Source organism: Enhydra lutris, unplaced genomic scaffold (assembly GCF_002288905.1).
Source record: "Enhydra lutris kenyoni isolate GAN:26980312 unplaced genomic scaffold, ASM228890v2 scaffoldscaffold52, whole genome shotgun sequence".
NCBI classification, from domain to species: Eukaryota; Metazoa; Chordata; class Mammalia; order Carnivora; family Mustelidae; genus Enhydra; species Enhydra lutris.
In genome coordinates, this window is record NW_019154136.1 from 9,478,126 (window position 1) to 9,502,598 (window position 24,473).

General features: G+C 54.4%; 2 protein-coding genes across 2 annotated transcripts in view; one reads left to right on the forward strand and one right to left on the reverse strand.

The window, feature by feature from the left end:
* The window catches only part of LOC111157126 (steroid sulfatase), a 148,646-nt gene extending 143,294 nt beyond the window's left edge, over window positions 1–5,352 (reverse strand). The window contains exon 1 of the mRNA XM_022518368.1: window positions 5,273–5,352. Within this exon, the coding sequence (XP_022374076.1) occupies window positions 5,273–5,286 (14 nt within the window). The 5' untranslated portion in view covers window positions 5,287–5,352. The remainder of the gene's footprint in view (window positions 1–5,272) is intronic.
* LOC111157128 (pseudouridine 5'-phosphatase) overlaps window positions 5,216–24,473 on the forward strand; it is a 77,196-nt gene continuing 57,938 nt past the window's right edge. Inside the window, exon 1 of the mRNA XM_022518369.1 lies at window positions 5,216–5,303. Within this exon, the coding sequence (XP_022374077.1) occupies window positions 5,234–5,303 (70 nt within the window). The 5' untranslated portion in view covers window positions 5,216–5,233. The remainder of the gene's footprint in view (window positions 5,304–24,473) is intronic.

The following is a 24,473-nucleotide window of genomic DNA, read 5'->3' on the forward strand; positions in this document are numbered from 1 at the left end:
TTATTATTCATTTTATTACCTCTTTAAAGACCCGGTCTCCAAACGCAGCCATGTTCTCAGGTTCTGGGGGTTGGGGCTTCCAATACATGAATTTTGGGAAACAAATTCAGTCCGTGTCCGTGTTCTTGCCCAAATGATGAACAGTGTGGAGGGAAGACCCTGGACTAGAGGCGTCCGTGTGGGTGACCTCTGCGCTTCCCTTTTCTATCTTGACCCACACGCCGAGGCCCGTGGCGTCATCCGCCGTCTCTGTGAATGGTATGCTGTTCCGCGGTGAGGCATCATGCGTATGCCCACGTTGCAGGGAAGGCCGACCCACGAGGACACTGAGGTATGGAGGTCTGTAGCATAACCTGCCCTTCCCGTCCACAGAGGAATGTCTGCATGATCACTGACTGTGACATGTATGTCACTCATCAGTCCCCAACCACACCCTCCCCTTGCTTTAAAGTCCAGGACAGATGAATCCTATCACCACTTCGCTACCTTGCTGAGACTGTCCGCTCCGTCCTGACCCATAAACTTCCTGTACCTCACACTGAGGCAGCCAAGGGAAGGGGGGCGAGTGTCCTCTTGAGCCTGTGGCTGAAGGGTTCCCGGGGATGGAAGGCTTTGAGAGTGCAAGTGGTTCCGTCCCAGGCATGCCAGGATGACCTGGTCACAGCACGCAGGGGACAAGGAACTAAGGGTGTGTGTTATGGAACCTGAAAATAACTCAATGGCGAAAGACAAAGTTACCCTCTAAAATGGACTGAATGCCCCTCTCCCTGTGAAAACTCACAGGGCAGAGCCATCATCCCCACTGGGATGGGACGTGGCGGTAAGGCATTCGGGAGCATGACTCTGACACCAGACCGTATGTGCGGATTTTCCCACAGCACAAAGCAATGTTCCTACACCAGCCCGAGTGTCCTGCATTTCAAGTCAGTCCTGACCCTTGTACCTGAAGCTGTGTCAGAGCCCCAGGTGCCAGGCTCAGTCTACAAGTCACCTCCTCCCACCACCAGATGCCAACCTCAAGTTCAGCTCGTCACCTGTGCTCCTGACCGAGCTACTACATATCAGAGGTTCCCATCACCCCCCCTAGGGTTCCATTACTTTGCTGGAGTGTCTCGCTGAGCTCAGAGAAAGAGCTGATTTCCTGTTCACTGGACATGACAAAGGATAGAGAGCAACGTCCACGTGAAACAGATGCAGAGGACGAGGGACAGGGAAAAAGGGTGACGCTTTCGGGCAACACTCTCCAGGCACCTTCCAGTGCTCACCACCCTATAGGATCTCTGAACCCCCGTCATTTTCGGGTTGGCAATGAGCCACCATCTTTTTACTTGAGGTCTACGTGCATGTCCAAAAAGAACATGAACCTAAAGCCCCAGTATGAGATGTAACAATGTATCTATATACATGTATGCACGTGAGATGTAACAACGTATCTATATACATGTATGCACGTGCACATATGAAAAGATACACATTCTTAATGTGCACCCTCTGCCTCGACACCATTATGTCTGAAGCCTCCCCCCTGCAGGTTCTCCTGCTAGAGGAATGTTGACCCATGCAAGCAAGCAGCCCTTGCCGTTGGCAGAGCCCAGTAGGCTCTCCAAACTACCCACAAAGCCTAACGACTTCTGCCACAAGCGACCTCGAGTGTCCCTCGGGGCTTGCCTGCACACATCCCTTAGAGACCCAGCCTGGCCACCAGCTGCTGCAGGGGTCCACACGGGCAGCCTGCAGGAAGGGCACCATACATCAGCCTCGTGCTCCCGGGCGCCAGGTCGGAGCGAGGGAAGGAAATGAGGGCTGCTCAGGCTGAACCGCAGAGCTGGGTGTGCTCCCGATGATGGCCTGGGCCACAAGCAGCCTTCCAGATACAACACAGAAAGCAAACGCAGGGACGGAAGAACCAACCCAACAAGACAAAGAATGGCTCAGGCATACACATCCTTTCGTCAGACAATGAATGGCACGTTGGAGTTTATTCATTGTGTGGGAATGGATCCTTCTTTCAAATGTGCACAATCCATTCTGAATGAATTTCTGACACCACTGTACCACAGTTTACTGAAAGTCATCAAGAGGGACAACTGGGAGGCTCAGTCGGTTAAGCAACCCCCTTTGGCTCAGGTCACAGAGCAAGGGTCATGCAACTGAGCCCCGCATCAGGCTCCCTGCTCAGCGGAGAGCCTGCTTCTCCCTCTCCTGCTCCCCCTACTTGTATGCACACCTTCTCTCTCTCTGCCAAATAAATAAAATCTTAAAAAAATAAATAAAGTTGTCAGGAAAAGTGAGCCATCATCCCACGGGGAAAACACAATTTTGCAAAAATAAATTGTAATCCGTGCAAGGAAATCCATCCTCCCACTCCACAGACACTCAGACTGTTAAAAGGATTAACAAGTTAAAGTGCCTCTAGTTACTTGCACAGAAATCACTTTAACTGTGAGCACATTTTCAGTTTTGTTTTGTTGTTTTTTCCCTAATCTAGATTATGACATAGAAAAGCATGATGGTTCTCACAGTTTGGTTTGCTTTTGTGTTTTTAAAGAGGCATCTCCCATCATTCGCAAGAGGTGTTTCTCAAGAGTATAGACATCAGAGACGCCTGGGTGGCTCAGTCAGATGAGCCGCTGCCTTCGGCTGTGGTCATGATCTCAGGGTCCTGGGATCGAGTCCGGCATCGGGCTCCTTGCTCAGTGGGGAGCCTGCTTCCGCCTCTGCCTCTGCCTGCCTCTCTGCCTACTTGTGTGCACGCTATCTCTCTCGCTGTCTCTGCCTCTCTGACAAATAAGACTATAGAAAACAAGACTTTAAAAAAAATGATCTGGAGCACGTTTTCACCTCTGTGGAAAGCACAAGGACGCCAAACTGACCAGTGCATCTCTTCCGCAATTCCAGTGAGGTTTTTGCCAGGTTCGGGGAACTGGAGGGAAATTCCCGGCTGGTAACTGTGTTCCTCTAAGTGAACAAGCTGGATTCTCTGCCAAGAGCCGTGCCCAGAGCCACAATGGCTGGAACAGGGCAAGGAAGACACTCCAGATGTCTCTACCCTCCGGTTGTGTAACCTTCGTCACCTGCATTTGCGAGCTGGCTTATTTTTGAAGTGAATCTGTAGAAATCCTGAAAACTCCTTCTAAGGAACCAACTATCCCTGCCTGACTTAGGGACCCACCAGAAACAGCTTCCAGGTTACCCCCTGCAGCTCTGAATGCTTAGTTCTGGCCCTGGAAGCTTTCTCTCCTCTTATCTAAGGAATCTACAGAGCTGTGATGTTACAATGGGAGAGAAAAACATGAATTCCCCAAGGGTTTCTAGAGACAGTAGAAAATCTGGGAAGGAGAACTCTACAGACCCAGCACGAGAGCATGGGACAGATAACCTCAGGCATTGAAACAAACAAAAAGTTGGAGTCCCAGCAGGGAGGGAGCTGTGACTTTATTGGAAGACAGAGTCTTCAGCCAGGGAATCAGATTAAAAGGTGGTCATTAGGGTAGGGCGGGAGTTGGGATAACTGGGGTTATCACAACGAGGAGAAACTGAGATGGAGAAATAGAACCACAGAGAGAGCAGATGCTAGAAAGAGATAAGAAGGTCGTGCACCAGGCACGGAGAGAGGTCTGGACACAATCCAATGCTCACAGCCCTCGGGAGGCATTCACCCTGCTGCTGGCACCTTGTTCTCCAACTTCTGGCTTTTCCAGACCTGTTCCGGAACACACATGCGGTTCGAGCCACCCAGTCTGTGGAAGTTTGTCGCAGCAGTTCTAGCATACTGGGGTCACAGTCGCCTCACTACTCTGCTGATGAACTACCTTCGCTGAGTGAGGTCCAGCGTCCCCCAAAAGACATCACGCTTAGACTCTCTCCTAGCAACAGCTCTGGAAAGACACGCATTGACCACGGATGTACTAATGTCTGATACTCAGAGCTTGACCTGCGTTGTCTCCTCTGACGCCCACACTTAACACACGAGGAAACTGAGGCACAGACGTTCCGCTGGCCGAGTCCAAGCTGTCCCCAGGGCAGTTCCTCCAGCGTCCCAGCAGTAGCACCGTCACGTTTTAAAGCGTCTGGAACTTTCTGGCATCTGCTTCTTTAAAGAGGTGATGCATAAATATGCACACGCGACATCAACCGACAGTAAACAGAAACAGGGTCAAAGAGCTGTTTTGGGGGAGTGTCCCAAAAGAAAAAAAAAATCTTTACAGCTTGCATTCAGCAAGAGTGGAAAAGGGGAACCCCCCCCCAAAAAACAAGGAACAACTGAGAGCGAGGAAGGCAGATGTGCCGGCAGGGCACGTTAATAATTTGGTTCAGGCCCTTTCCTACTGGATCTACGGGGGGTGGGGGGGGGGCGCTTTGGGAGAACGCGGTAGCCCCGGATGGCCGGGGACCAGCAGGTGAGGGGCTGCAGAGCCTCAGACCCGCTCGCCCCTGCGCATGCGCCTGGACCCGCGGGGCGGCGGGCGCGCGAAACTGAAAAGGAAACCCGCGAGGGTCCCGGGACGGCCGCCTCGGATTGCATATGCGGGCCACGTGGGCTCCCGGTGACCGGGCGGCTGGCGCTGATGCCATCCTGAGCACCTTTCCAGGCCCCTAACCCCCAAACAGCCTCATGCATCGGCCCTTCTAGGCTCGCCGTCCTTCCTCACGCCCTTTCCAAACTCAGGTCCTGCACTAGGACCGGGAACTAGACCGGGAACTCAGGCCGGGAACTAGGCTCTGCGCGGCCCCGTGTGTCGGGGTGCCCGCGAGGCAAACTTGTGCCCCTTCGTGGTGCGTCCCGAGCCCGCGGCGCGGGCTCAGCTGAACATCCAAAAGTCGCCCGCGCGCGCGGGACGCGGCAGGGAAAGCAGAGCGGAGCGCGCGTGCGCGGCTCAGGGCGCGCACTAGACGAGCTTCCTCAGACTGGTCGATGCGCGCGTGCGCAGTGAGACTGCGGACCCGAAGGTGGGTCGCAAGCGCGCGTGCACGACAGCTGCTCACAGCGCGCACTAGAGAAGCTTCCACAGACAGACCGAGGCGCGCGTGCGCAGTGCTACTCGGGACCCGAAGGGCGTCTGCAAGCGCGCGTGCACGAGAGCGTCTCAGGGCGCGGAGGCTCGCGGAGCGCGTGCGCAGAGCGCCTCGGTGGGGGGGGGGGGGCAGTGGCGCGCAGCCCCGGAGCGCGCGTGTGCGGCCTGGCGAACGCGCGTCGCTCCCTCCGCCCCCGCCCGGCCGTGACGGCGGTACAATGGCGGCGCCCGTACCCCCGCCGCGGCCCGTCACCCACCTGCTCTTTGACATGGACGGCCTCCTCCTGGGTGCGTAGCTGCGTCCGTCCCCACTCGGGCCGCCTGTGGGGGGGAGGGGGGCGCGGGCCGCGGGCGCCGAGGGGCGGCGGCGGGGCCGCGCGCGGGACCCTCGGTGGGCTCCGGGGGCCACGTCAGGCCGGCCGCGCGCGGGGCTCCGGCGTCGGCGCCGCCCGGGGCGCTACTTCCGGCGGCCGCGCCGCGCGTGGGGACGGAGAGCGTGGCGGGGGGCGGTGCGCGCGGGGACGGAGAGCGTGGCGGGGGGCGGTGCGCGCGGGGGCGGCGCTGGGGTCCCCCGTGCGGGCGGGCGGGGCGGGGTCGGGGGGCGTCGTTCCGGCGGCGGAAGTCGGAGCGCGGCCTCCGTTTCCCTGCGGGCGCGCCCGTCGGCGGTCGCCGCGGCCCGCCCGGGGGCTGTCGCGGAGGGCGCGGGGGTGCTCGCGCCTGGCTGGCGGCACCGTGCGGGGCCTCGTGCGCGCGGAGGGGCTGCTGCGGGGGCTGCGCGGGGCGCCGCAGCGCACGGCCGGCCCCGAGACCTCGCAGGTCTGCGCGGAGCCGGAGGAGCCCTGCTCGGGGCGGCGGCTGCCCGCAGTGACCTGCAGCTCAGGGTCCTCCGGGGAGGGGCGTGGCGGACCCGAGCGCCGGCCGCACCCCACGCTGTCCCCGCCGGCCCCGCTGCAGGCAAGTCCCAGAGGCCACCCTGCGCCGCTGCTGGCGCGAAGGCCGGCCAGGCCGCCTGCGGGCTCTCCGACGCCCCTTTGACAGTGCGGGGTCCGGGGCCTTGGTCACCGCACGGACGATACGGAGAGGACGCCGCTCCGTGCATGGAGCAGGGCAGAACCCCAGTCTCGGCGTCACAGTCCACTACACCAGCGGTCATGGGGCTCTGACCTCGTGGCCTCCGAAGCCCTCCTGGGCCTCCAGCAATGCCCCCACACTTCATGCAGGCTCCGGACCTGCTGCAGACGTTCACACACTACCGCGTCTTGCCCTGAGACCCTGCAGAGCCGGGGAAACTGGTTGCGGCCACCCATGGAAACAAACCCCGCAGCTCAGAGGGGTTAAGTCACTAGCCCAAGGTCACCCGGCAGAGAAGGAGCGCGTCCAGATCGGTCTGATTCTAAATATACTTGCTGTGTTCATCTTCGTGGTCACGGTCACCCTGTCCCCCTGCCCATCATATGGCTACATGGTTCTCTGGAAAGAAGACTGATTTTTTTCTAAGGCACACAAAAAACAGTCACTTTGTTTTATGAACCCACAGACAGAAACCGATGAATTCCTAAGACAGGGGAAAAAAAAAAAAAAAGAAAAATCCCCATTGAGGTCACTAATTGCAGAGAACAGTGTGTGCAGCTACGACCTCTGAAACGACTCCATTTCAGAAACCTTCTGGGACCCATAACCCTAGTGGGTAGACACGAATTTTCCTGCCCAGGTGGTCAAGAACTTAAATTGTCAAATTCCTTACCCTCTGATGGAAGGTCCGAAGAAGCTGTGGTGGGCGTCTCGTGAACATTCATGCCCCGGAGATGCGTCACCGAAATTAAATTTGTTAAAGTTCTAAATGAGCTGCACGCTTGCTTCTGTCTCTGGAGGCAAGCACAGCTGGTCCCTGAAGCCATCAGTGCGGCGTCTGGAACCCTGGTGCCTGCAGGGACAGCGACACACCGGGGGCTCCACTAGTCCCTGGCACTGTTAGCCAGTCCTTCGATCTGGTCCGAAAACCAAGAATGAGTGCCATTTGGGAAGATTTTTCTCCGTGTTTTCTGCCCTTTGCCCCCCGCCTCTCTGCTTTACGTCTTGTTTGAGGTAGTAAGACTTGGCAGGACTTTTTCAGGAATTCCTTAACTCCGTTCTTTCGTAAAGCGTCTTGTGTAAAACACTGTTGTCTAAAACCTACTGCCTTACCTTGCTGGGTCCAACCACTGCCCCCTGCTCGAGTTCCTCAGCGCCTGACTTCTTCCCAGGTATCTGCTGTTTGCGTAACACCCTACCATGAATTCGTAAGGAGTCCTTTTGCAGAAAGTCTGCTCTCTAGAACGGTCAATGTGTTTCCCCTCGAAGTTCCCTTTGCCACGGTAGCCCCCAAGACTGCTGCTCTCCGGGAAACGAAATGGAAAACACTTGGTTTCACGGGGAATGCTTCTATTCCGGAGAAACTTGTTTAATCAGGGGACAATGAGGAAGTAAATGGAAATTTTTGTAGAAATGTTGATAATGCTAGGGCACTTCCCAGTACATTCGAAATAGGAAAGACGTTTTCGGGTTGTGTTTTTTGTTGACGTGAGGTAACAATCAGCCGTGATCCAGGTAATAATTTTGGTTCTCAGAGGCCATTTAGAAAAAGAGGAAAGGGGGCTGAGATTGTTTATGAACCGGGACAAGATTTCGAAAGAAGATGACAAGTTTTCAAACAGTCTCTTGGCTTCTGGATAGGAAAGATTATCTAGTTCGTAAATAACTGAAATTAGGAGCACAAAAGGGGTGGGCCCTTTCTCTGTAAAAGACCAGAAGTTTGTTGTGCGGAGCAGTGCTGTCTGGTAGAAATAGGACTGCATGAAACGTTGCACGGCAGCGCTGAAGAAGCAGAAACGTACAGATGAAACCAACTTGAACGGTCTATTTTTTCCTCTCTGAACATATCCAAAATATTGTTTCTCGACCCATCAGCGTAAAAATTCCCCAGATCTGTTACCTGCATTTTTGAGCCCGAGTCTCTGAAATCTGCATTTTCCATGTAGAAGCTCATCTCCGTCAAGCTAGCCACCTTTCACGTGTTCCTTAGCTACGCTGGGCGAATGCCTCTGGCGTTGGACGGTCCCACGGAGGGCTTCAGGGAGCAGCCCATGATGTCTAATCTTGATACCGCGGCCAGGCAGAGGGGGAGGTTAACAGTATTCAGAATGTTGGAATATGTAAAATGCAGTGCACGTAAAATACATTTTCTGGGTGTCCCAGGCAGTGATTATGTAACATCCGTAAAAGTTAGCAAAGAAAAATAAGGTCGTGTTTGAATTCTTAAAGATCAGAGAATAATAAGAGATCTGTGTGGGGCATGAGAAGGAGATTCGCACTGTTGATTATAATTTACCACGTCTCCCTAAATGCACACGGGTTCCAGGATGCAAACGGCTGGTGTGTGGCTGCTCCTTTGCATGGCAGAGTAGGTGACCTGTGTTGGACATCTTTGTGCGGCCTTAGCTCCCAGCCTGCGCAGTCACAGTACCTGAGACTGGTGATGCCTGTTTGTCTGGGCTCCCAGACAGACCGCAAGCTCTGGGGGGGACGGGGTGTGTGTGTGTGGTGCAGGGCCTTTGTGGCTGTCACTGAGTTCCGAAAGTCACTGCTTGACTGGACCACATCACCATCGTGCCCAGTGTGTGGCCAGAACCCCTATCCCTCTGTGGTTCTGTTCACCTTGCCTAGGCTAGTTTCTTTCCACCGTGGAGCATCCGTGAGGCTGATGACAAGAAGAGAATTTCCTTCCATCAGGTCAGCCCACGCTCCAGACTAATTTTCATAGGACCCACAGCGCCTTGTCGTCTGACCCCCACGTGACGTGTAGGAGACTTTTTAGAAGTGAGACCAGAAGCTTTTCAGTGTGTGCGTTGGTTCTTCTCGTGTATCCTGTCCACACATTCCCAGGGTCCTGCCTGCTGCTCAGGAAGGTAGAGCAGAGAAAGGAGTGTTGAGGGGTCTCTGCCTGTGGTTCTCATCTGCCCTGGGGGCTTGCCTAGATCCCAGCAGCTGCAGGGCACTTTGGAAACACCCTTTGTCCTGTGCCCTGGGGTCTGACGCTGGAGTCCAGGGTCTGTCCTTCACATTCTTCCTGCCCTGCCCTCCTGGGAGCCAGCAGCGGGCCCTGGGTCTTTGTTCAGCTTGCTAGGTGGAAGTTCATTAAGTTCCTTGCAAAGAAGTCTGCTGAAATTTGGAGCCCAGTCAGAGGCCTGGCGGCAGAACAGAGCCCACAGGAAAGCGAGCCCTGAGTCCGACTTTCTCTGTTTGGAGTACGATGCTGGTGGGCGCAGCGCCCCCTCCCTGCCCCCTGACAAGGATCCTCCCAGAAGAAGAGACTGTGTGTGTGTTGCAGGACCCTTGTCAGGAATAGGGATGCCAGCCACGTATGCACTGAAGCTGGTAAACCCTGTCCCCTTCGGGGACTCTTTCCAGCAGACGTGACCTGTGGCCCTGCGCGTTCCTTCTTACAGTCAGTGCTCACTTGACGAGTGGGCACCGCAGCTGCTCCCCTTTCGAGAGCCCTTGACACATGCCCACTGCAGACTGGAGCTCAGAGAGGGGAGTGCAGTCCAGCTGGCAGGGCGACTGACTGAGCTCTTCGCCAGAGCCCTGTCCCTGCAGGTGTGCGATGCCCTGTGCTTGCTTTCCCTACGTCCCTCCACCCCTCGGCGTGCTTTGTGGGGCACCTCCGAGTCACAGATACTACCATTACGGGGCATCCGTCTCAGGATCCAGCTTTTACTTCTCCCTCCTTTCTTCTGGAAACGCAGTTCAGGGGGGACTCCTGGGTCTGTTTTGTCCTTCTGATGACGTGCCTTTGACTCTGGTTCTTTTTTCTGTTGGTTTCACTACTGTGGTTTACATTACACTCTGTCATTGTCCAGAGGTAGGTGCAGACTTCCTGCCTTGTAAAAGAGCAAGGGAAGTAGTGTCCCCAAGAAACATGCACTAAAAGCACTCATTACACAGATGCCCGATGACGCCGTCACACCTTGGGGTGAGGTATTTGGAAAGTGATTCAGACGCAGCCCCTGGCTGGAAAATAGAGTGTCGTGCCACCGTGGATTACATTTGGAAATAAATTTCCTACTGGCAAGTGTGCGTGTGTACCAGCGACTCATAATTAGAACGTTTCATCTCTGAAAACCTTCACTTAACTGTAGTTAAAATGGGTGGGGGCGGTCTGGGCTGTAATGTGCAGATCTCCATGCAGGGCATGGATGGAGAATTTTCTGGAAAATGTAGTAATTGTGACACACATCATTTTTGCACCAGAAGGTTTGTCGCTGTTGGCTTTGCCGAGGTGGCCTGCCATTCCAGCACACCTTAGCATACCTACTGAGTCTTTGGCGGGCGCCTTCCTTTACCATCTGGCTCCCTCCCGTCCTTCCCTGTGATGTCTATAGCCAACAGCTAAGTGTCCTGAAATCCCCACTCTGTGCACCCTGCATGAGTAAGGGAAGTGGGGTGTCCTTGATGAGAACTGTTGACCTCTCTGCTCTCCAGACCAGCACTGTCCATCCCGCAGGACTGCCTGCCGTGTGGGAATGTTCTCTCTGCGCTGCGGACAGGAACCACCCGGGCCCCCTGCATCCATAAAATGTGACTAGTGCAACTTAGAAACGGAATTGTCCCGCTTATGTGGTCATACTCCCATTTCAGTAGCCTCCTGTGGCTGCACATCCCTGTGCTGGACGGCACAGCTCCCGGGCCGTGCCCCACTCATCCTTGTCTGTTCAGAAGCCGTGCGCTGGCCAGGTGCTGTAGGGGGTTCAAAACAAGTCTCTTCTTCTCGTCTCAGAGTCCAGATCGGACAAAAGCCACGGTGAGTGGAATCTGTGCGCAACTTGCCAGCAAGCAATGGCATGATAGGGACAGAGCCGTGCTATGAACAGGAAGCCCCCAGACATGTTTGTCCAGTACACAAAGGGACAGGGAAGGAAAATGGGCATTCCCGACCGGCAGGAGAAACGGCTGAGCAAGGACCATGTTTACTAAAGCAGAGACACAGTATCTTTATCAAGCACAGAGTTTGAGTTTAACCAAAAAAAAAAAAAAAAAAAAAAAGAGGATTCTCAGTAATGGTTGTATCAGAACGTGGAGACAAGGGTGTCCTCTTGGTGCAGCTACAAGTGCTCTAGTGATTTCCCAACGGGATCCTCATGGAACCTCTGTCCCTTTACCCTGCTTTAAATCAGAAAACGTCTCCCATGCCCAAATGGCATCCCCTTTGTTTCCCCCCTCCATGGCGACCTCTGGAAAAGTCCAGGCGGGTGATGTTGTGGAATGTGTACCTGTGTTCAGGATTTGGGATTTCGCTGTTTGTTTCCACCTGGTGTCTCCTTACTTCTTCCTCTATCCCCCCGTGCCCTGTAAGCTGGAAATGATGCCTCGTGCACAGCTCTTGCCTTCTTGGGGACACAGTTGGCATGTGGTCCGTTCTGTCCCCTAGTCCCAGCCTGCCGACGAGTCTGGTCCTCAGAAGCGTTGTGGAACCCACTGTCATCCTGCACGGTGGCACATGGGGCATTTTGGGGAGAAGTGTGTACCCTGACAGACCAGGTATCGGCCATGGCCATGGTGCCTGTGTGTCTTGAAGGCCTGAACCATTGGGCACATAGACAGGCTGGATGTGGCTTCGGGGAAAGTGTAGCCTCGCTGGCACCACTCACCCTGAAGAAAGGGTGTTTGTGGGAACCTGGGGTCTGTTTGTCCGTGCGCGTACGTCTGCAGCCCACGGGGAGCACACTGCTTTTACTCCCATCTCATTCTGGTTGCAGGCCATGGTTTCTCCCAGTGGTTGTGGGGGACGCCGTCCAGGGGCGTTCAGACCTCTGGCATCAGACTCCATGGAAAGCAGAGATGCATAGAAAGCAAATACAGTAGTCTACAGTTTGTAGACATTTTGGAAGGGTTATCTTCATTTTTTTTTTAACTTATGTTGGCTGTATACATGAGTGTCCCTATTTTTTGGAGAAGCATGCAGAGTTAGGAGTGAAGTGTCACGCCGTCTGCAGGTTGGAGGGTTTGGTCGCACAGAGGCCGCGGTTGCATGGGTCTTTCCTGGGTACTCCAGGAACTTTTTGGGAAAGTTTCCACATGGTTGAAACTTTCCAAGATGGAATGGAACGGTTAAACCTTTAGCACGAAGCGCCAAAAAACAAAACCAAATGGGAATGAATTGTTCGTAGTCAGTAGGTTCTGCTTAAAAAGACAAGAACGTGAAAAGACATCATTAAATAACATTGATGTTGGAAGGAAGAGCTCCAGGACACTCAGCTCCCTGGACCCTTGAAGCAGCGTTCCCGGATGTCGTGGGACAGCAGGAAACATTTGGAGAAGACCAGATCCCCTTCCCGTCCGGGCCCTCCGTGTCTTGGTGTCAGGGCAGTGGGAGCCAGCCCCGGGGATTTGCATAGCAAGACTGCGACACAGCAGTGTGTCAGTGTGGTAGTGCCACACGGAAGCTGACAAGCACACAGGCACAAAAGGAATAAATGCTGTCTGAAGTTGTTCAGAAAGTAGCCACCTACCACCCTCTGCATTCCCGCGGTGCTCTGGTTAGACCTGGGGACTGTGTCCCTCTGGCACCTGTCTGCCGACTCCCTGCGCTCTGGTGACTGATTCTCGTGCACCTGTCAGCTGACTTTGGCAGCTCTGGACGTGGCTTTGTCTCCCCTCCCACTGCCTATCGGCTGCCACAGTCTCAGGAATCTTGACGTGAGACTGAGCTTGAGTGAAACGATGGGGTGATTGTCAACCTGCGGACTTAGCATGCTCTTTGCTGATGCATATGAGCATTAGAAGTAAGGAGTAGCAGCCGCGGTCCATCCGGAGGGGAAGGCAAGCATTTCTTCCCTTGCGGAAGGAAGGACCGGGAACCCGGTCCAGGCAGAGGCATCGGCGTGAAGAGGACCAGAAAGAGGAAGCCGTGCCGGTCGCTTCCTGTGAACTTACCGCAGCATAGCACAGTGCTGAAGAGGCCACGTTAGGAGTACACCCTCATAATCGGGACCCCACTCTCTTCCCAGCCCTAGCAGTACAAGCAAGGGACTGTAAACACCGACACGTCCGGTGTCCGGGTGCCCTGACACAAGCGTGGGACGTTCTTCAGGCACAGAAGCACCATCCTCCCGCTCAGCAGCGTGTTATTTCCCTTGGTCTAATCCACACTAGTGGGATGAAGAAGCTGGGCGTAGTGTAGTCCCACGATTCTGTCTCTTTTGCGGAACCGTAGTGACCGTGCGCTGAGGGCCTTGGGTGGCGTATCAACGTGGTCTTTGCACTCTTTGCGTCCACCTTTTGCACATAAACAGATGCTGCTTCAGCCTGGGGGTCCGGCTAGGGTGCATTCCCCATTTCCATGTCCTGCCAAGCTTTTAGGAAAGGCGTCCGCCCTCCTGCTCCCGCTCCCTCACCGCCGCACCCCCCGAGAGCTGGCTCCCGCAGCACAGCTCGTGGAAGCTCTGCCCAGAAAAGGAGCACACTGGTGTGTTGGCACATCCACTCTTCCCTTACAGTTCCAGAACTTTCTGCCTCCCCGGACCCTTCCCCACTCCGTCCTTGGGATTCTCTCGTTGGCTTCGTGGACGCTCCTCTCCTCCCTTCCTCAGGCCGTCCTCTTCCTCTTCCATTCCGTGACTGGCGTGGACCCCGTCTGTGTCTTGCACATCACTTGTGAACCGGCTTCAGCAACTGCTCTGGCTTTCAGGACTCTCTGAGCCTGTGGTCTGGCCTCCCCTCTCTCTTGCATTGATCAGTGCTTCCTGGTCACCACCGTGTAACCCTGCCTGGACACACGGTGTATGTCCCATGGAGCCTGGAATTCCTTGCCCGATCTGCTCTTCTCCTGCCTTGCCACACTCAGAGATAGGGAGATCCTTGCCCATCCTCTCTTCAGTGCCTTCTGCCCCACCCCCAAAGCTCTGCAGTCTCTAGGCTCTCCGTGGCTTCCTCAGCAAGCCCGTGCCCGTCGAGAGCCTTTCCCGTGTGCCCCGCGCTCCCGGGAGCAGTCTTGGGCATATCTCACTTAGCTCTGCACGGTGGACGCAGGCCCATGCTGGCTTCGCCTGTGCTGTAGAGGAGGGAGGGGAGGCCTCAGGAGCTCGGGCAGTGACAGCGACACGGGCGGCCTCGTGCCTCCTCTCACAGGTGCTCAGGGAGGCAACACTTCACCAAACTTGGGTCTTCTCAAGGGCAGGTCTGTCCCCCCACTCCCACTCCACCCGAACAGCAATGGCAGGGCTGGATCCCTGCTGCTCCCAAGGGTGACCCTGCAGGATCCCGGCACCCAGGAGCATTTGGATGAAGACTGTAGCCCTCACGCAGTTTTCCTCTAGAACCTTCCTACATCTCTTTGTCTGAGGAATGTGGCCCTAAACAGGTCCCTTTTCTCTGCATCGGTGCAGAGAAAAATCATCTTCAGCTGCCCCCGTGGTATACATGGAGCCCCGTGCTGTGGGCTGCCTTTTTGGGATGCCTGGGCGTGTGCTCCTCGCACAAACACAGAAGTCATGCTGGCTCTGCCAGGTGCAGCCCTACAAGCTGGTCCTTCCCTGAAGGCTCCAGCCCTATCTCAGCAGCCATCTTGTTAAACCAGTTGTGCTGACCTTGCCTGATCCCGCAGCCTGATAAAGGCCTTTGAAGTCGCCCACTGGATGGTTTGAACGAGACAGGAACCCAGCCATCCGAGGCCTGGCAGAGGGTTTCAGGCGGCTCAAGACAGATGTTGATTTCTGCCCTGGAGGGTTGCTTTGGGGTAGAGTTTTAGCTTCAGAACCAGTTCAAGGGGAGCGTGATAGGACAGATCCACAAGGGCTCCCAGGGAGACAGAGGTGGTCAGGGCGTTCGTTCAGTTTTGTGGGTCCACAGGCTTTGCTCAGTGGCCCCCAAAGGCTGGATTCTGACACTAGAAGTGAGTCCTCCCACACACTTCCGGGGACACAGTCAGGACCGCCGTGGGCTCTGCGTTGGGGGAAGCAGACTTTCTCCATCCTGCTGCGTTGTCATTTGTCTGCTGAGCTGACCCAGTTTCCTGGGGAGGGAAGAGGAAGTGGGCCGGCAGCCCAGGGCGCTTCCCAGAAACATGCATCTTGCATCAAGCTATCGAGCTGAGCTGAGCCGAGGGAGTCAGGAGGAGGAGGAAGGAAGTTGGGGAGTCTCCCAGGCCAGGGGCCCAGGGTGCTGTGTGCCCAGGGGGCTTTGATGATGTGCGTGACCAAGGCTTCTGCTCAGGGAGACGGGCTCAGAGGCTTGAGCCGTCGTCAGGTGCGTGACACCAGCACTCTAGTAGTTTCTGGGGCCTGCTATAACAGGGTACCACAGGCTACTGGCTTTCATGACCCTCTTCCAGCCCTGGAGGTCACAAGTCTGAAATCTAGGTGTGGCCAGGGCCATGCTCCGTCCCAGGGTTCCAGGGGAGGGTCGTTCCTGCCTCTTCCAGATTCTGGAGGCTCCGGGCATTCCTGGGTTTGTGGCCACCTCCCTCCCATCTGTGCCCCAGTCTTTACGTGGCTTCTCCTCTGCGTCTGTGCCTCCCCTTGTGTCTCTTGCAAGGACCCCTTCACTGGATTTGGGACCCACCCGGCAAATATTAGGATGACGTCATCTTGAGACTCTTGACCTGATCACATCTGCAAAGGTCCTTTGTCCAAATGAGGTCCCGTGCACAGGCTGCAGGAGGGCAGGGCACAGACACAGCTGTCTGAGACACAGCACACACTCCACTGCAAGGACACAGAGGGCCGGCGTGGAAGGAAGGGGAGAGGCTCGATTCCGAGGCTGTTTAGGTCACGCTGGGGTTGACGGGAGCCCAGGGAGATGGAGGTGGCCAGCATTCCCTTCCGCCTTGGCTGGATCGCACTGGCTTGTCCTGAAGTACACACCGGGGGAAGCCATAATACACAGCACAAGTGAAGGGGTCTGCGTGGGCACGTGCTCACCCTGGGTTTCAGTCGCTCGGAAGTCTGGCAACTGTGACATGGACGTCATGAAGGGAAGCTGCCGTGGTTTCCCATCGGACACAGAAAGGACCCTTGGGGCTGACACCCTGCCAAGAACACCAAAACACGTGGCCCCCGCCAAGGCCCGTCTGTGCATGGTGGCAGTCCCTGGACGGCCGTGCGAGTTGACATCTTCACGTCGCCCTTCCCGCATGCGGTACACACATCCCCCAGACCGGCATTGTGGGTCTGGGAAGGAGAGATCTGGAAATTCAGCTGTATGGACTCCCCCCCTCCCCACCCCGTCTTGTTCTGCTGTGTGTCTTGATTGGCTTTCTTCAGTGTTGCATGGACATCGAGGAAAAGACATGGATTTGGGAGCCAGGAGGAAAGGGTGTGACTGGACACAGAGGAGGTAGGTCAGGATCTTCTCAGGCTTCCTATCGGCCCTGGGATTCCTCCTGAACCCTGAGCCAGAGCCTGCCACTTTGGGTCCAGCCTCTGTGGACGTGGCAGCGTGCACATCCTCCCATGCCCTCTGCAAGGGTCTGCGTCCTTCAGAAAGGCGGGACGTAGGAGGTCAGGTTGCAGGCTGTTTTCGGGTAAAATACGTAAGTGATACTTCCCAGAGAGGCCAGCTTTGCTGGCGAAAGCACTTGCGAGCAGTTTGTGTCTCCCTGGGGACACTTGGGGCCGGTGGAATGCTTACCGTGCTCGGAAGGCACAGACGGGCTCAGCCTGACTCCAGAGGCTGGCAAGCAGATCCGTGAGCAAGACCCTGGCTGCTAGACCGTGCTCCATGGAGGTTTGGATCGAGGTCAGTTCTGCAGACCCTTTGGGCCTGAGCACGTAGCATAGCGCCCAGACATGGCAAGTTTATCGGTGGAGGAGGCCTGGGCATTACGTACCTGTTGGTGTGTCCAGCTGCTTTGTATGCGGATATATGGGGAGTGGGGACGAGCGAGCTCTGATACGTGAGACCACGTCCTTCTCCCCACATCCTCAGCACAGAGCGGCCCTTGTGAATGCAGAAACGAGTGTAGGACCTGGGATATCGCTGGGAGTGCCCTGTGATCTTCGCGGGCTGTAAAGTGTTGTTAATGAGATGTTGGATGGGACGTAATTGCATCCCGGCACCCGTCTCGTATGTCCTTGCCTTCTCTAATTACGTGCAAACCACCAGTTGCCACAGTCGCCGAAGGCCAAGGACCGTCTCTCCTGCCTTCCCACGTAAGAGCCCCTGTTCACCGTGTCGCGCACCTGGGGAAGCTCCTAGCCCACCTGCGTCGAAGCGCAATTAAACTTAATACCTAGTTGCCAGTGACAGAGCAGACATGAAGGGGGCGTGAGCCTGGGACGTGTAATGTAACGCACAGAATCTCGATTCTTCCCGGCGTAGTCACTGTGGGCCTCGCGCTTTCATCCGAGAGCTGTCTGGGTTTTGTCCACGCGTCACATGTGTGCGCCGACACTAGCCTGTAAATACGGGCCTTACAGAAGTTGGCTGTGTGGTGCTTGGCAGATGGGACCCCGTGTCCCCAGATAGAAATGTTCTAAGTGCGAACTGCATGGTCAGATTCACACTGAGAAAACCCTGCTGGTACATGGGGGCTGTCGTATTTCCAAAGCTCCCCACCCACCTCTGGCTGAATATGGGAAGGTCCCTTCTGGTGTCAGCTTGTAGGGCCAGGAGCACGGGTCTGCCTTGGGACAGCGACTCTCTGCCTGCAGTCCCGTCGGATGCCCGTCCTTTCTCAGTCTCTGCTCTTCTGTAGCCGCGGACACACGCCATCCCAGGTCCCTAACATCACCGAGGGACAGAGGGCCTCTGTATGGCTATTAACGTTAGGGGTTCAAAATGTACTTGTTGCTTAAACATTTAGTATCTGCTTGTGCTGTGTACAAATGCAGTGCACTCGAGCCATCACCGCAAAGAGGCCGTCACAGCGCCCGATTCCATTTACAATTTCTTCTATCAGCTTAAACACCTTTACGCTCATTAAACCGTACTTAGGAAGCCAGTAGCTTTTATTTCCTTGTTCGGTGCTTCTCTTGTCGGAATTAACAGGTGGAACCTCTTCGAAGACCCAGTGATCAGTTTGGCTTGATAAATGAAGTTTGTAAAAACGATGAGTGTGAAGTTGACTTGACTGTCTGTCGCGTTCCGATAATGTCACCTTAAACTGGGAGTGAGGATCAGTAAGCCGAGTGTGCATTTCGACGTTTATTTACAGCGCGGTTGCCCCCACAGGCCAGAGGACGTGGAAGACTGTGAATCATAAAGCATTAAATAGCATGCAGGAATTTATTCGGTGGCCTTCCTTCTTCCAGCGGTCACTGAGTACTGTGGGTGTTGAGTAACCTTCCCGTCCACTAGGGAAGACTGGTCCTCTACCACATACTTTCCATTCCCACCCAGCGGATCAGGTTTTGCATTCTTTTTAGCGCCTATGTAGATGTGTTTCCGCCTAAATCCAATAGTCTTTGAACTCGGGGACGCTTCCGCATTCTCATTATACTTCCCAAGTTTAAGCAGGTCTTCAGGAGGGCAGTGAAATGACCTCTGAGGGAGCGCTGGTATCTTTCACGGACTTTGAGTTACAGGAACAGCTTACGCGGCCTATGCTGATGGGCGTCAGAAAAACAGCAACAGCCAGGCTTCACTCTCTGTCCAAGGGGCCTGTATGGCTTCACAGCCAGGTGGCCACTTTGCAGCTGGAGATCAGGGTGCGAAGCTTGTCCCCTTTGGTCACAAACGCTTGGACGTCAGTACTTTTTACTGGCCGTGTACTCTGCATAGAAGGAGGGACCCACACATCACTGCTCTTTGGATCTTGGCAGTAATCCCGAGCAGAGTTCAGTAGAATCTGAGATCTATAAAGCAGCTTCTATTGTGTGAGGTGTCTTCTTTTAAAAAGGATCTTGGTTCTTCATTCTTGGTTATTCTGGTAGTCCCGTGCCCCCGAAAAACAAGATCTACAAGGGTAATTTTAAGTGGTTGGTTGCCTTTGCTTTTGACAGAAGGAAATACCAAAGACATGAAGATCTCTAACGCTGTGCTGTGGACGGAATTGGGGGAAATTGGACGGAATCCCAAAGTGCACATATTGAAACCCTCCCCCCCAGGACCTCCGAGTGGGACTATGTTTGGGAGCGGGGTTTTAAAGAGGTGATGAAGGTAAAATGAGCTTACTGGGATGGGCCCTGGCCACATAGCACTGCTGTCCTTGTAAGAAGAGAGAGGAGGACACAGACAGGCACAGAGGGATGGACATGTGAGGACACAGGGAGAACGTGGCATCTCCTCGGCTTCAGGAGGAGCCCATCTCGGCCCAGCCTGTGTCTCCAACTCCCATCCTCCAGGACAGGGAAGGAGGCACGTGTGCTGTTGAAGCTGCCCAGTCTGTGTTCCTCTGTGGTGACAGGCCTAGCGGTACGCCCAGGAACATAGACTGGGTGATACCGTGAGAGGATCCAGCAGTCTGGACTGCCCTTTTGGAGACTTGGTGGGTAGACTGTGCCAGGGCCGTGGACGGTGCACGCTCAGGGCTGCTCCACGAGGCCCGCACCCATGGAAGCACCACGGACATTCGTCCTGTCTTCCTTTGTCATCTTTCCATAATGGAGTTTTCCGATTCCCCCATCCCCACCCACACGTGAAAAGAAGGGACAGGAAGGACGCCTGAGCAGCCAAAGGAGTGTGCCTGTGGCGGGCAGCCCTTTGTGTCTTTAGAGGAGGAGCTGTTCAGCCCTGATTTCATCTCAGCACGATCACTTGATACCCCAGTGCTGTCGATCGCCCTCCGTGAAGACGGTTTCTGGCATCGTCTCCGTAGGAATGCTCCCTCTGGTGTCCTCGTCCAGCACGCCTCTGAAGGGGAGCCCGTCGTACAATAGTCACGGCAGAAACCGGAGTAGCAGGAGAGGCCACTGAGAGCTAGGTAGTGGAAGCGGTTCCTGGGGTTGGGGGAAGAACGTCTTCACACTTTGCAGGTTGTGGAGGACAGCTGCTGCTTGTCATTTATTCAAAACCCATAAGAATATATACATTCGCTACAGATTCACCATGAAGCCATAAGCCCGGGGCATTGGGAAGCTCATTCTTTGCAGAGTTGATCCATCTCGAGGATGAGAAACGCACATCCATCTGGAACGCCACCGTCATGCATTGTCTCTTAAAACTCAAGAAGAACTTAAATTATTGACACTCGCTAGATGGAAGTGTCATGAAGTGTCAGTGGGAGTTGGGAAAAAGGAACCCGGTGATGAATAAGGTTTATACATGTGTGATTATGATGTAGGGTAAGACAGACTGAGGCCACGGTGCTCTTGAACAGACAGTGCACAGCCTCGGGGAAGCCGAAACAGGGACTGCTGTGAACTGTCTTAGCTGCCATTGACCTTTGGTTGGGAAAGCCCGGGCAAATGAAATTTAGGAAAGGTTTGCTGGCAGGCCTTGTTTTTGATGTGCTCAGGAGTCATTGCAGTCATTTGATGTGCTCAAGGTGCCTGGGGGCCTCCGTCAGCTGAGCACCTCTGACTCTTGATTGTGGCTCAGGTCAGGAGCTCAGGTTGGTGAGGTTGAGCCTACGTCAGGCTCCGCGCTCAGCTGGCACTTGGAATCTGCTTGAAATAGCTCTCCCTCTCCTTCGGCCCCTCTGCCTGCTCATGTGCTCTCTTTCTTACTCAAATAAATAAATCTTAAAAAAAAAAAAAAGCCACTGTACAGAAGTCCAGTTAGAAAAAAACAAAAATAGATGGCTGAGAAAGTTTCCTACAGTGTTGGTTTCCTGTTGCAGGAGTGACCCCTTACTGCGAACCAAGTGGCTTAACACAGTGTAAACGTATTGGGGCAGTCTCAGAGGTTGGAAATCCCGAGTCGGTCTCCCTGGGCTGACATCAAGGTCTCCACAGGGCCACATTCCTTTCTGGAGTTCTGGGGGACGATCGGTTCCCTTGTCTTGTCCATTCACTCGGAGGCTGACCTTTCCTTGGCTCGCAGCCCTTCCTCTTCTGCAGATCATCCGCACGCTGTGTCTCTGACCGTTCTTCATGAGTGTCGGCGTTTGTGGCCAGTCACTTCCCTCCATGTGCTGCTTTCCTCTCACCCCATAGGTTTGCGGTGTCGTGTGTTCATTTCCACTCATCCCGCAGCATCTCCGACATTCCTGATCTTTCAGTACACAGATGTGTTGTTTACTTTTCACATATTTATGAATGCCCCCATTTTTCCCCCATTATTGACTTCTAATTTCCTTCCATTGTTCATTAGGGAACTACGCGGTATGATTTCAAGCCTTTGTAGGTTTATGGGGCCTTGGCCTCGCATACTGCCTTTTCTTACTCCCACGTCACGGTGCGTTTTCCTGCAGAAGGTGTGTGACGTTAGTGTCGCAGGGAGCGTTCCATGGACGTCTGCCAAGTGCAGCTGGTTGGTGGTGTTTAAATAGTTACTGTATCAAGTCTGCTTGCTACATTTAATCCTGCCAAGTGCAGCTGGTTGGTGGTGTTTAAGTAGTTACTGTATCGAGTCTGCTCTCCTGGCTGCTTGCTACATTTTATCGAGTCCTATCCCCTATCAGAAGCCTGAGATGCAAATCTCCAGCTACATTGTTGAATGATCCGGTTCTCCAGCTTTTTGGTCAGTTTCTGTTTTGTGTCATTGGGGCTGTGTTGCTGAGTTATGCATGTGTGTAATTGTTGCGTCTTTGGAATGCAGAAGGACATCTCTGTAGAAGGTTTCTCTTGCATTTCTTTGTGTTGTTTCCAGCAAAGATACTTGTCTTGGGTTTGTCTTCTGTCGGCTCCTCTTCTGGTTGCTGTTTCCATGGGATATCTTCATCCTACAATCCTTCTGCACCTTTCAATTGAAACTGTATCTTACAGACGCCCTGTAAGTTGGCTCACGTTGTTTTTCTTTTTTTTTTTTTTTTTTTTTTTTAGATTTTTATTTATTTGTCAGAGAGAGAGAGAGCGAGCACAGGCAGACAGAGTGGCAGGCAGAGGCAGAGGGAGAAGCAGGCTCCCCACAGAACAAGGAGCCCGATGTGGGACTCGATCCCAGGACGCTGGGATCATGACCTGAGCCGAAGGCAGCTGCTTAACCAACTGAGCCACCCAGGCGTCCCCGTTGTTTTTCTTTCTTAAAGGCCGTTCTGGCAGTCTTTGCCTTTTATTAGGGATTTTAGCCATTTACGTAAAATGCCATTCTTCATAAAATACGATTTTGGTATGGCATGTTGTTTTCTCTGTGCCTTATTTCGTTGTTTTTCCTTTATTTCTAACCGTGACTGCCTCCTTGCATGCTAACGAGACATCTTCTAGTGAACCATTTCAATTCTTGTGCCGTTTCTTTTATTATGTGTGTGTTTGGTGGTTGTGTAGTTCTTTTTCCTCCCTTTAGTTATTTTCTTTATGGTTGCTCTGGAGATTTCTGTTAGCGGCTTAACATGCCATCATCTGGTTTGCATTAATTCCAACATAGTTTAAAAAGCAGACAAAAGCCTTGCCATGATACGGCTTCGGTTCACCCCATCCTTTGTGCTGTTAGCATCCTTAGCGTTACATCTCTCTACATTGTGTGCTCCTAGAGATGTATAATTGTTGCTTAACGTAGTTGTCTTTTACATCAGATAAGAAAAAATGGTCGACAAACAAGAACACATTTATCTTTTTTTTTTTTTTTGCCCCCCGTGGGCAAAATCACCCCCCCTTCCTCCCCCTTCATGAACCATTGCTCTAAGGTATAAAAATACTGTTCCAGCATCCGTACGAAACCTAATTCACAAAGCCCGCCAGAGGGATTTTTGAGCCGGTCATTGGATAATGAACCGAGAAACAAACACCGACATATAAAGTATGGCGTGTTTCCGTCTTTCCACACCGTGTGTGACGATACTTTCCGAAACAAAAAGTAGATACGGATCGTTCTTGGGTTCCGGCACCCTCCGGTGAGAATTTCTCCTGGTGTGCTCCGCTGTCTTCCGATCCCACAAACGATGCTGATGGAGATGTGTGGGCGTAGTTGTAACAAGGCTCTAGCAGCACAGTCAGTCCGATCTGGGGAGAAGCCTCGTAGGAGAAAGTGGCTGAGTGGCAGGGGGCATTACGCACTGTGCAGAGCCTGTCTTCTCTGACATGTCCTCCCTCTGTGTTCGTTTGCCCTGCGGGATCCGAGTGCCATCGTGCCATGTGGGCAGCCTTTCCAAGTCATCTGGGGGAAACCAGAGCGACAGCCCCGGGTCCCTCTCCCTGACGTCCTGTGGTGGTGCTCAGGGATGGCCACTGGCTCCTGGCGGGAGCTGCAGCCCGTCCGTCCCCTGGTGGACCCCCCCCCCCCCCGTGCGGAAGCAGAGGCACATCCCACAGGACAGCGGCAGCCTCCTTCCAGGGAACAGGAGAGCAAGCTGTCCTCAGTGTCTGTCCCGTCAGAGAGTCTGCCTTGAAAACTCCACGTGAGAAAGGCAGGAGATGGGGCGGCCCTCAGTATCTGGCTGTACAAGGAAAGTCACGTGAAAACCCTTTGTTTCCACATGCGGTCGGCTAAAAGTACGCTTTTCAAACAAGAGAGAACGGTTTCCCTGTGCAGAGCATGTGTTGATGGTACTCACAACCTTCTGGGCTCTTTCCCTCATCGTGGGTATCAGCTGGTTGTAAACATACTTTATACAACTTATGGTTTGCTCTCCTTTGGACTTAGCCTGCAGATGGTGTAGCTCCCTTGTGTGTATGACTCCACGCCCAGGCACCCCGGGGTGCCGTCCCCCGCCTGTGGAAGGGACCCGTGACACGGCACACCAGAGAGAACGGCCTCCCTGTGGGACAGGCCGCACGATTCCGGTGAGGCCTGCAGCCCCCACAGGCCCCAGCCCCTGCCACACATCCGTCTCCCCTGTGGGTCCTTCCCGTGTGGGGAGCCTCACCTTCCCATGCACGGAGCACGGGGCCTCGCTCTTCTCTGCAGTCATCCCGGCCAGCCCACCTTCCCCGTAATTAAAGGCAAAAGAGGAGCACAACCGGCCTTTGGCCGGGATGGTGTGGGAGTGGATAGACGACTCTGCGAGCTCCGGGGGTATGTGCTCCCGTCCGGTGGTTTGTGCCTCGTGCCGGGGGAGGTGTGGAACTCAGGACCAGAGCTCGGGACACACGGGACGTGGTCTTCTAAAGACGCGACCCGGCGAGGGTCCCCTCTAAGGACGCGCGTTCTCTGCGCGCTTCAATTGTGCTTTTGTCATTCAGCGCCCTCTTTAATTTTTACGGGCCTCCTCTCGGAGCCCATTAGGGAAAGCACCTTGGCTTTCTTTCCAGCCTCACCTCACGGGAACGACCATGCGTGGAGCACGTGCTCTGTTCCGCACAGTTTCTACCAAGATGTTTCGTCTTCCGACAACATTAGGGGACAGGGAGCCTCACCCCTCCTGCAGCGTTCGGGAAAACTGCGTTCTCTGTGGGTTTTTCCTCGGGCAAGGTGACCCTGCTAGGGAGTGGCAAAGCGGGCATGTGA